This window comes from Lithohypha guttulata (assembly GCF_036872675.1).
Source record: "Lithohypha guttulata strain CCFEE 5908 chromosome Unknown scaffold_3, whole genome shotgun sequence".
In the NCBI taxonomy this organism is placed as follows: Eukaryota; Fungi; Ascomycota; class Eurotiomycetes; order Chaetothyriales; family Trichomeriaceae; genus Lithohypha; species Lithohypha guttulata.
The window spans coordinates 3,511,609-3,523,406 of record NW_027042752.1 but is presented as its reverse complement, the minus strand read 5'-3'; the positions used below and the strand labels follow the sequence as shown (position 1 = coordinate 3,523,406).

At 48.2% G+C, this 11,798-nt stretch overlaps 4 protein-coding genes across 4 annotated transcripts; 2 read left to right on the top strand and 2 right to left on the bottom strand.

The window, feature by feature from the left end:
* Nucleotides 1-331: 331 nt before the first annotated feature.
* Nucleotides 332-2,209, bottom strand: LTR64_005074 (uncharacterized protein; the record flags this gene model as incomplete). Its single annotated transcript, XM_064899416.1, has 1 exon — nt 332-2,209. One exon carries the CDS (start codon nt 2,207-2,209, stop codon nt 332-334), a length of 1,878 nt encoding a protein of 625 aa, XP_064755373.1.
* Nucleotides 2,210-2,606: 397 nt separating this feature from the next.
* On the top strand, nt 2,607-3,637 carry GTR1 (GTP-binding protein gtr1; the record flags this gene model as incomplete). The annotated part of the gene is made up of 2 exons (XM_064899415.1): nt 2,607-2,800; nt 2,857-3,637. The coding sequence occupies 2 exons, from the start codon at nt 2,607-2,609 to the stop codon at nt 3,635-3,637; spliced, it is 975 nt and encodes a 324-aa protein (XP_064755372.1).
* Nucleotides 3,638-4,750: 1,113 nt separating this feature from the next.
* Nucleotides 4,751-7,756, bottom strand: LTR64_005072 (uncharacterized protein; the record flags this gene model as incomplete). The annotated part of the gene is made up of 2 exons (XM_064899414.1): nt 4,751-5,457; nt 5,521-7,756. The coding sequence occupies 2 exons, from the start codon at nt 7,754-7,756 to the stop codon at nt 4,751-4,753; spliced, it is 2,943 nt and encodes a 980-aa protein (XP_064755371.1).
* A 2,140-nt stretch (nt 7,757-9,896) lies between these two features.
* On the top strand, nt 9,897-11,036 carry LTR64_005071 (uncharacterized protein; the record flags this gene model as incomplete). Its single annotated transcript, XM_064899413.1, has 2 exons — nt 9,897-10,298; nt 10,383-11,036. 2 exons carry the CDS (start codon nt 9,897-9,899, stop codon nt 11,034-11,036), a joined length of 1,056 nt encoding a protein of 351 aa, XP_064755370.1.
* Between the last annotated feature and the right edge of the window lie 762 nt (nt 11,037-11,798).

Sequence of the window (11,798 nt, the reverse complement as noted above, 5' to 3'; positions counted from 1 at the left end):
CTGTATTGTTGCTAAATCAAGCATGCAGGGTTAGAAGTCCATTCTATAGAACACTGGTGGAGACATCCTGTCACTAAAGCGACGACATAATGACAGACCATCACAAAGCGAAGTGACTTTCAATGGATGAGGCTGGGAACTTTCGAACTCTGTAAAGTGTCTGGAGGTTTCAGCTGTAGCATGAATAATATTGTCTTCCTGGTGTGTTTCATTTGAAGAATTGAGATGAGTTACCGGTCATTCATAAATATCATCCATATCATCTGTAACTTCCTTGTCGTCCTGCCCTAAAGTCTGTTTTGACCACATCTTACTTATTTGTTTACTCGCCTCAGTTCCAGAACCAGCCTGGCTTCCTCTGCTGTGGGTCGTCCGATCCTTGTGCCACGAAGTTATGCGGCAGTCTCTTCTTGCTCTCAAGGTTCTTTGCATTCTTCGTGGGCTGGGATATATCATGTGATTCTTCCATTTCTTCCTTTCCATTCGCGAATCGTCTCTTCAAAACACGTTTCGTTTCTACTGAGCCATCGGGCAGTGTTCTCGTCTCTGTGGTTGTCATGGTTGAGACGATAGAAGGCATGATCTGTTCTGGCTGAAGCTGTTTCGAGGCTTGTATGGAACGAGGGATTGTTTCAGAATCTCTTTCAGACGACGTTGCTGCCTGCTGATCCACAGGATGTTCCTCGTCGACGTCTTCGTCAATGTCCATCAAGTGCTTATCTAACCCGTTCTGAACAAACAGAGCAAGCAACGTCGGATCGATCAGACTGTGGGAAGAAAGCTCTGGCTCGTCATCTAGAGTCTCAGCGTCAGTGAACTGCAGCAACCTCGATACCATATCTGCGTTGCGAAGTACATCGATAGCTCTTTTCAATGCTAGGCGTGCCACGTCGTCCAAATCTTCCGATGTAGGCTCTTTCCTTTCTGTGAGACGTTCGTTGTCATAATCGGGGCTATTCGCGTTCTCGATGTGTGCTCGACGTTCAATTTGAGATGACTCTGGTAGGGCAGGATATCCACTGGCGCGCTGCATCTGTAAGCCATCAAACCCAACAGATGGCAGCCACGACCATCGACCCATTTTCCCTTTGGTGCTCGCGGGCAATGTAACGATTGCATCATGCTCGTCACGTCTACCCAGGGCTGCTTCGATGAGGGAGCGCTTCTCCTCACCGTTAGTCTTGAGGTCTGGACAGTTCTCAAACCCCCGTTGCCAAACCTCTTCCCAGTGTTCATCGGAATGATAGTAGTCGTTATTCTGCTGCGCGCGCAGATTTTCGTACATGGCCAACTCAGTGCCGTCATTGTGCTTCTTGAGCTCAGGGCAATTCCTAAAACCTCGTCTCCATTGCGCTTGCCTATCCCCAATAGCACTACGATCATTCGACTCATGTTCATAAAACTCGTCATCCATTTCCTGATGCATGGCTGAATTAGTGTAATCTTTGAGCCCAGGGCAGTCACGCAGTCCACGTTCCCAACTTGCAGCCTGATCATCGATCGTGTCAGCACGCTCAGGGTTCTTGTCCTCTACGACAGGGAAAACATCCTGTGGTCTACGCATACCGCTTTGTGATGTGGTATCTATGTTGTCTTCTGATGTTTTCAGTTCCGAAGCGATAGGAAGTACAGATTTTGTAGGAGGCTCTAGAGTGGCCTTGCCACTGGCTTGCTCGATATAGTAGGTCTTGCCATCTCTGCTAATAGCCGCTAGCCATCCTTTCGGAAGGTCCTGCTCATCAGACGATGCTACCGGTGCAGCCCTTTGCGACTCTTCTCGCCTGCTACTCCAAAGATCTTCCAGCATGCGTTGTCTCTCTTCTTTGAGTTCTCTCAAGTGCTTTTGCATAACTTCTCTTACTTTGTCAACCTGATCGTTCGTGCTCCAATCGTCCATGATGTGTTGCCTCTCCTCCATGACTTGCTCTATATGCTTTTGTATGTCGTTTCTCATCTTGTCAGTATGTTCCCTCATCTTCTGCATCTCATCCGAGATGCCGAACATCTTTGGCAAGCTGGGAAAGCTTTCCCAGCCATCGAACAATGAGGACAACTGCTTATCGGCAAAGCGGCGGAATTCGATGAATGGATTTTTGTCATCGGTAGGACGACGATCGTAGGGTGTTTGATATCGAGCATATGGGTCCATAGGTGGCGGTACATATTTGTCCTGCTCCCTAGTAGGCTTCTGCTCGTCTCTTTCGCTCATTGTGAAGATGGTATCTCGAATACGTTGAAGTGATTCGCTTATTACCACGATAAGTGCCTGGTAATCCTGATCTACTGCTAGTGCGATGTCATTAGCGAATACAGTATGATTCAGAGCGTGAGAATTGATATAGCAGCGACACAACGATTCAGCTGGAATTCAGTCGAAGTACTGTGGTACGAGGACGTTGGCGCCTGCAGCGTTTGGAAGGGCCCGAGTCGATGACGGCCGTGCCTGTTTGGGCAAGGCGTCAAACGCGTCGATAAGCACCTCGGTGCGGGGGAAGCGCGACCGTGAGTGAGCCTGAGGCATGAATGTACCATGAGCTCATTTTCACAATTCGTCTCACCATTGAACTTGTTCTATTGCTCAATCATATCTGCTGAAGTCGGCCAACATGGACGCTCGAAAGCGAAAGAAGAAAGTGCTTCTTATGGGAAAGTCTGGCTCGGGCAAATCTTCCATGCGCTCCATCATATTTAGTAACTATGTTGCGAAGGACGTCCGCAGACTAGGCGCGACCATCGACGTTGAGCACAGCCATGCTCGTTTTATGGGCAATTTGACCTTGAATTTGTGGGATTGTGGAGGGTAAGGTACAGCATGTGTACCTATATGTTTATCTTGGTACTAATGCTCATGCCTAGTCAAGATGCCTTCATGGACTCTTACCTCAACTCCCAGCGCGAGAACGTCTTCACGAATGCACAGGTCCTGATTTATGTTTTCGATATTGAATCGCGCGAAGTTGATCGTGACCTCGATACCTATTCGGCAGTTATTTCCGCCCTGAAACAGTTCTCCCCAAGTGCTATGGTCTTCTGCCTCGTGCACAAGATGGATCTGGTACAAGCTGAACACCGCGAGCGCATCTACGAAGAAAGATGTCGGATGATTCTTACCCAGTCAGACAGTATGAGTGTAGAAACATTTGCTAGCAGTATTTGGGACCAAACACTATACAAGGCATGGGCAGGTATTGTACACAAGATGATCCCAAACCTGAGCATCATTGAGCGCTTCTTGAGAGCCTTCGCTGAACAAATCAGCGCAGAAGAGATTGTTCTATTCGAGCGAAGTACGTTCCTCACAGTGACGAGTGTCGACACGACAGCGCCAAAGGGTACCTCAGAAGAAACTGCGAACCCCAATCCGGACAGGCACGAAAGAATATCGAACATAATGAAGAGCTATAAGCATACAGTCGCAAAGTCCACCAAGGGGCCATCTTCATCCTCTGTCTCTGCCGCTGGCTTCGTCCTCTACAAAGTGCAGACACCGAGTTTCAACGCCTTCCTGGCGAGGTTTACAGAGAATACCTACATCGCGGTCGTGGTCCCACCAGGTGAAGCAGCCTTCAACTGTGCTGTTCTCAACACGATGATGGCAAAAGGCGCATTCTTGAAGAAGACGGGTGTGGAAGGATGAAGTGACAGATATTACACGCCTCAATAACTCACATACAAACACAACAAGGGTTGACCATGCAACGGTATGGCAAGAGAAAATTGTAACCCTTCGCCTCAACTGATGAGTTGATCTGCACACACACCACTACGAAACTCTTCCAGCTGTAACTTGCTTAGCTGCGTATACGGTATGCGCGCGACCAGCTCGAGTGTGCTAGCTGACTGGTCTTCACTCTACACACCAGCTTTGCGCTATCAAATGTGCTTAGTTCGTTAAGTATCATTGGATGCCTCTGCGCGACGTTGCAATAGATCGTGCAATCTGGAGAGGATGACACTACGGGTCAGTACTCGAGGTAGGTGGTTTCCATTGATGGACGGTCTGAAGCCGCCTGCTTCGCGCTACAGTGAATTCAATTCGTCCATGGTAAGAGGGGGGGTGCAAGACGCGCGCACAGCAAATACAGAAGAGGCAAGAGAACTTCATGCGATGTAATCGGGGCTTGATCTGCAGACCACAAGCTGACTGTCGTATCAAATACCACAGAAGATGGATACCGAGTAATTGAGATGCCTATCGGCAAGGGGATTCTGCCATATTTGCAATTTTCGCAAAATAAACACTTGGATTACCACCATTGTGAACACAAGTCGTACAGATGTGATGATTGTAAGTCCATAGTACACTTATCAATACCTGAGCACCATGCGCCTCCACTCCTGTATAGTACATGAAGGCATAGTATGAATTGCTATCAGAACGTCTTTCTGCTAGACAATTTGAAAGACCTATGAATAGCTCCCGTAGCATTATTCTCCTTGCATTCACGATCTTTCACTGTGGTTACATCTCGCTCAGATCTCCCAGAATTATTGTTCTCCTTCTACCATGTTATTCCCCAGTCTGTTCATAATTCGAGTCTAGTCCTCTCAATACACTAACAGAGTAATCTTCTGTCTCATCACAACTAATGGGAGGTGCAGTGGCAGCGCCAGACCGGCCCATTGTCTTGCTTGAGATGTGCTTGGCAGATAAGACGTTTGAGCTCCACAACCTCGTGGCAATTAGTGTCAGGGTCAACATCGTTGGGTTGAGGCTCCGTCGATGTGTAGCGAACGGCTTAGTTTCGCATTATTTTTTAAATAGTGACCTAGCTGAATTTCTTTCTAGCGGAGACGATTTCGGAGCTGGGTCGTAGGGTTCGTTGTTACCTTCGTCATTGGCAGCGAACAGATCAGAAATGGCAAGGTCCTTCCCTGACCTGATATTCTGAGTCTTGTTCGTGATTGACGCCGGATTTTCGTCGTGCTGTTGCCCGTGTGAGACCAATTGGGCTTTGTGGAAGCACTTTGGCTCACTAATTTGACTGATGTTGTCCTTCTGTGAGACTGACTCAATTAAGTTCGGCTGGAATTGAGGCCAATCTCCACTCTCAGCATCCTTCTGTGGACCTTCGACAGGATCCCAAGCGGTCCAGAGTCCGGGTATAGAAGGTTGTTTTAACTTCATGAAAGCTGGTAAGAAATGTTTGCGCATGCGGCTTGTGGCTGGTGTCTCCTTTTGTGTTGGAAGTGGCAGAAGTGTCGACATAGTGGATGGAGACGTAGGGCCAACAGACGCCCCAGATCCCACAAAGAGCTGATTTAGCACTTTGTTAACGCTTGGTGGTACTTCGCTCGTAGGCATAGCTGACTGCTTCACTTCTGCAATAAATCCTGGTAAGATGCCGGAGCTAGTGTGAGAGGTACCATCAGCGATTTGCTGATCTGAATTGTTAATCTTCTCGGACACAGCCCCTGCATCGCCTTCGATGATATTGTTGCTAGTTGTGTGATCTTCTTGCTCAGGTAGTCATAATTCGAAGTTCAATAAGTCCTCGAACAAAAACGTGTTGCTTATACCAGCATGAGGTGGAAATATCTGCTCGAAAGCTTCATAGTCGTACTCGACCGGCAGACCACTGGTATCCGTGGCGCCGTCAATAGTGTTCATAGGACTAGTCACAGAGCTGAGAGGTGGCAGCCTGTCTTGCACTGGAGGTGCCTGCATAAGAACATTTCCTAGCTTGCCATTTCCTAAAACCATATCTCCATCATCTTTGAGACTAGCTGGTACCACTGTGTCAACACCGTGACCCATTTCAAAGCCTGGATTTTGCCTGGATTGACCAACGAAGTTCTCGAGGAATTTAGGCACATCAAATTTTTGTCGCTTGAGAGCATTTGTGAAACTGCCGCCATCGGCACCACCCTGAATGAAATTGAAGGTTGATCCTGGAGTTTGAGGATCCACGTTGGTCTCGTCATCGCGTGTTCTCTTCTTGTAACTGTCTATTGACCTCTCAGCGCATAGTCTGGCTTGTTCAGCGAGTAGGGATGTGAGCAGGCGCACACCACGAACAGCGATCATGCTGTGGTCGAACTTGCTAAGCATATTGATTGCTTCCTCAACGTACTTGCGGTTTTCGCTTATCTCGGGAGCTTTTGGTTTTCGGTGGAATGTATCGAGCGAGAGCGTAATGCCGGCAGCCACCATAAATGCTTGGTCAATCCACAGTCTTGGTCCATTGTAATCGTCTTGCACACTTGCTTCTCTCACTATTGTTCTTGATGCTTCCATACAAGTCCTCCGTGTGTGGTCGAACGTAACATCGGTCAGGGACTTGCCGAGAAAGCTTCTATGGATCATGATAGTCTTGTGGGCGAGACAAAGTTTCAAACTTCGACGAGCCCACGGTATCCAATGAGGCCATTCAGCTCTTATCGGCTCTGTTGCCAGCAGAAAGGAGGGAGTGCCTTCACTACCGAGCGCCCTCATCTTCGCATCGTAATGTAAAACTTGCTCATACTTTGTGTACAATGTGCTTGCGTTCGTGATTGCATCCAACGTCTGTGGCATGATGGCTGCGATGTCGTTGAGGCATCGTGCGAAAGAGGTCGACGATGGTTCGTGAGCAGGTATAGGAAGTAATGTATGGTCGTCAATATGCTGAGGCCTTGAGGTCGAAAAGTGTGAGCGCTGTATCGTATACATCTCGCTGAACGGTATTGAGAACCAGTCTTGGTTACAGAGTTGACCCCAGACACGTCGACCGACTTCCCTGCGTACTATTTTCTCTCTTCTTGCTGGTGTCAAATCGCGATCGTTTGTTATGACCTCGTCCACTTCAGATCCAAGTCTTTGCAGTCCTAGCCCTTGTGCAATCTTCAGTCCGGCTCCGTGTAGAGTGGATTGGGTATTACTGAAGCCCAGGATGTGGCCAGACATTGTTAGAACACATATGGCAGATATTGAATTGATGTGATGCCTCCACATATAGTCGGCCAGATTCAAGCATGTCAAAGAAGCTTTGTACCATTGTCGCATTAATTTGTGCCTCTCCGATCGCTGGAATCCCCATGAAGCAGCTACACGATCGTTAGCACAAGCCATGCTGGAAGACATGATCGCGAATAGAAGAGCTGACCATCTAAGGTCTGTGTTTTGGATTTGGAGTCCGTTTGGGTGCAAGTAGAGCGTCTGCAGTTCGTTCCGGAAGGTTTCACCGTGAAAGCAAGCATGGTACCACAGGACTATATGGATATGATAGTCTACTATATGAAAGATTTGTTCTCTTCTAGGCAATAACAGCTGCAGGAACGACACCTGCTGCACATTGGTAGTGCCGAAGCCATTGGAATACTCCTGGTCTGGATATTGTGTTTGGGAATTGTTCTTGAAAGGTTCCTTTAGCAGGTCAAAAGATTGAACCTGATAGTCGGCTAGACTACCTCGACCCCAGGCGCGGCTCTCTGGTACGGGCGCTTTCGACTGACCGAGTTTGTTTGTCTCTGATGATGCGGTGCCTGGAAAGTCCTGTGTGAATGTTGGCGTCGACATCGAGGTACTTGTTCTCAGCTGAGGTGTCTGAGTGGACATACCCGCCGCGGCAGGACTTGAACCTGGACTGGCATGATCTTCTTCATGGTCATGAGAGGTCGCTGGAGACTGTATATTGCGCTTGCCTGGTCGAGGATAGGTTCGATGCTTTTTGGGGTCATAACCTCCATCTGGCCATTCCCTAGTACACTTTTCTGGCTCACCACGCTTCAAGCAACGACTACATGGAGTATTCCTGTCGCATTTCTGTCTTCGCATGGAACATTCTGTACAAGTCTGGCGTTCCTTAGGCATGTGGATGATAAGCGCCTCGCATAGAGAGACAAGCTTTTTAGTAACTATGTACGACTTGGACCGTGTACAATTCGGGTCATGTACGAGAAAAGTGGAGAATTATTGGGTGATGCGAGGAGGGCAAACTGTCTAACAGGAGCACAGATGACATCTTTGGATGACAGTAACAATCTTGACCCTGATTGGTCAGTGTCATAGGGTTGAGCATTTCCATCCTAGACGAAATTCAAGGTCAAAGCCCGCGAAGTGAAGAAGAAGAAAAATACCGCACAAGTTGTGTCACACCAAGAACGGCATTGATTGTAGAATGCAAGGAATCCCGCTTGCTCCGAAACTTAAGGTGCTTACGTATCTTGAATCTGGATACAAGACTGCCAAAATTTTTGCGAACGGCTTGGCATGAATGACTTCCGACACAAGATGATTCAAGTGCCAATAAGAGAAGTCCAGGAAATAGCCATATATACAGAGCTTGGGGAAGATTGTATGGTATGCTGCAGGCGCCGAGAACGTCGCAATGAACATTGGTTTTGATGGAATCATAAAAATATCTTCGGCTGAAGGTGGGATGAATGCAACATGGCAATGAAACAGTTCTGACACGATGCGAGCAATGTGCCAAGCGTAGTTCACTCGCTCCTACTCTGTGGGTCTTTGACTCCCTTTCGAGATCATGGTCGCTATTTACATCGAAAGATCGATTGCACCAGGTTATGTCACACGTCCGGATTACCGAATGATGGAGACAAGTGTGAGCACAGCATTTGACGCTGTCCTACTGTACGCGTATCGAGACGGCTACTGACCTTATCCGGATTAAGATCCATACTGAAAAGTGATCACTACCTCGCTAATGCCTTACCAAAAAAAAATTATATTGTACTGTGGTACCTCCGGTGGGGGTTCAGACGAATATCATTATGATGAAGCTGCAATACCTGCACAAACTTGTAAAGTTGGAATCACTGGCAAAATTGCAGATCAACGGAGTGCCCAAACTACACCAGCGAGGACGTCCTGGAAAAAAGACCCGGCTTATTTTCAGTGGTAGTCGAGTGAATATTCGTTTAGCAAGTCATCACTTCAGAAAGATAGTCTCGGGATTAGATAACGACGGGTCAGAAAGAGCATCTATCTGTTGCGGAATTCTCGAGACATTTTCCTTAGCGGCTCGAAGCGTACCCAGTGGAAGCCCAATGTCGACTTGGGAGAAACTGCAGGCGGCAAAGACTGTTTTCACACGCTTCTGATTGCCTAGAGCGAATGAGAAAGAATCTTGGGAGAACATGTGCTGGATGGCCATTGACACCAATCCAGATTTGTCGTCTGGTACGAAAGCTCGTGATGGTACCTGACACGTATGTTTCATTAAAATTCACCTTCAGCTCGGCTCAGTCAAGTGTTTTGCGTGCTAATACCGTCAACTCGTCGAGCCTAAAATGCGCGGGTGTGGAGCATCAACACTCTTCATGTGTTCTTGGCCAGCTTCAGTGACCACCACATGTCACAACCAACAGGTGTCCGTCCATTACTCCCGGAACAGTTCAGAGAGCACAATAGAATATCGTAGAAGTGCAACTTCCTGAAGTCAAGGCAAGTACTGCTCAATCAAGTAGCTAGACTTCCTCTTTTGAACGCAATAACAAGGCTTATCGAGTGACGAGCACTCGATTTAATCCCTTTTAATTAATCCTTGCTCTGTCTGGAACAAGCATGCACTCGCTTATGTGAACGTCGGAAGTCCGTTTGACATCCCACCAACATATCCATTCTCACGAGGCCTGGACGTCAGGAAGATCTCAGGTACTTTTGAAAGTCTTACTGTCTCTCTTCGTTGATGTTTTCGAGCGTTGTCTTAGACAGACGTTACAGTAGCGTGAATCCGAGAAATCAAGACACTACAATTTAAGCAGCAATCCAGCGTTGTTCTAGCGGTGTTCGGCACGAAAGACCCTCCATCAGCTCTCCACTTTCAGCTTGGACGCTGCTGCAGCCCCACGCTTGCAACAGGTTTACCAAGGCTCAAAAGACCTGAGCCTGCAGCGTTAAATCATTGCGATCGCCTATTCGGTCAACCACAAATCTTCGTCGATCAGTCCCAAGAATGAGTGTTCTGACTGTCACCAATTTCCACGCAGTGCCAGATCGTATGTTTGCTGTGTCGGAAGGACCTCTCAGTCGTCCACCAACCAAAGCATTGCCTCAGCCGCCGGTGGAATTACCAGCAAACCACGAATACACTCGATCGGTTGCGCAAGTCGTCCCGCTAGCCACGACAAACACACATCGTCATTCCCGCACTGTCTCATCGTCTACCTTGCCTGTCAATCCATTCGCTTCTGCCACCAAGCTCGACTTCCACAAAAGACATTCTTACGTGCCTCCAACCTCCACTTCGTCCACCTCTCCACGACCTGTGCATTCCTCATCAACCACATCTCCGCGACCTTCACCGAAATCGTCCGCGGTGATGCAACGGCAAGGCACAACAGGCTCAACTACGAGCGTAAGCATACCGCGTCGATCTACTTCGGGAAGATCAGTCGCGACAAATAGCCCAACCTCATATGTCACTTTGATGCGAAAACAGAAAGCGACGGTGTGGTGCGATCGTGCGCAAGCCACAGATCCTAGACTTGCTGCGCAACAAAAAGCTGCGAAGCAGAGGGCGGTCTTGGAAGTGGTAGGCAATCAGCAACGAACAAGTACAATAAGCTCCGGTGGTATGGTCGGCAAGATACGGCACGGTGGTGTCGCCAAAGCACCACAGTATACTGCGCCAAATACGATAGGTGCAGGCGTACCGACAAGATTGTTAGCTTTCGATATGCAAGGTGAGGAAGAGCAAGAGGGAAGAGTTCTAGGCGATAATTCCATGGTTCACGCACGAACAGGCAGTGGCAAGAGCAGTATCAACAGCAAATACCGCAGTGGCTATCCCAGAGCAGGAGTCAGTCCACCAGATGGTGGTTCACCCGCGCACGAAGGAATACCCGAAGCTGGTGAGACGCCCGTGGCAGATGTACCGCAACAAAACTACTTCGAGCCTACACAGAAACAGCTGGATCGTTCAGACAGCGAAGAATCGTTTGGTGAGCTAAAGGAAATGACCGGGCCAAATTCGAAACAGCATGCAATGGATCAGAAAGCGCAAGACGACCTGATACGAAGAGGCAGTGTGGATGAGAGGACATCTACCATGACGAGGCAGAGATTGTTTATTACGAATCCAGATTCCGATTGAATGTCTGGTTGAGAGACGCAGAGTTTTCTCAAGACAGGCACGACGAAGACATTTGACCCTTCTATACATCAATCTCGCAGCATATGAAAGCGTTCTTGGGCCGGCGCTTGATACATAACATTCACATTTCAACGTTACTGCTAGATGTGGCAGTTTCAATACATCTTGTTGAGTTTTCAGCTCGGTCTTGTTACCTGTCTGACGACCGGCTATTGCTGCATTTCGTGCTAGTGTACCCTCGTAAAGTATGAAACTGATGACTCGTCCAGTGAGCTTGCTTGACATGCAAATTCGAGGTGCTTACTCTTTACTAATATATACTTAGCACCACGCAGCATTCTTTTTCTTTTTGGGCTGGAAAGTGCACTTGGCCTTCTCGTACATCCGTAGAGCCAACACGGCAGGCTGCAGTGCTTCGTGATCCTGTGCTTGCCTGTTGTCCCGAAGTGAGTTGGTCCTGCACCAACAATGTTCCTCTAAGGAATGGCGTGAGCCATGGTGCTATGGCTTGTTGCGACGGTACTCATCTTGAAATTGAACAAACAACCAATGTTGAGATCTCGAACATGGTCGACCAGATGCATGACTTCCCCAGCTCGAGTAAGGAGTACCAAAGCAATGATCCAATCCAAGCATACCAGCCATCGGACATAGAAGCAGTCCTCTTCCACCACATCTCGGTGTTGCTATTCCGAACCATTCACATCAAAACACTACTCGGAACTGCAACTGCAGCTTGGGCCAAGCCATAACGGTCTCCCA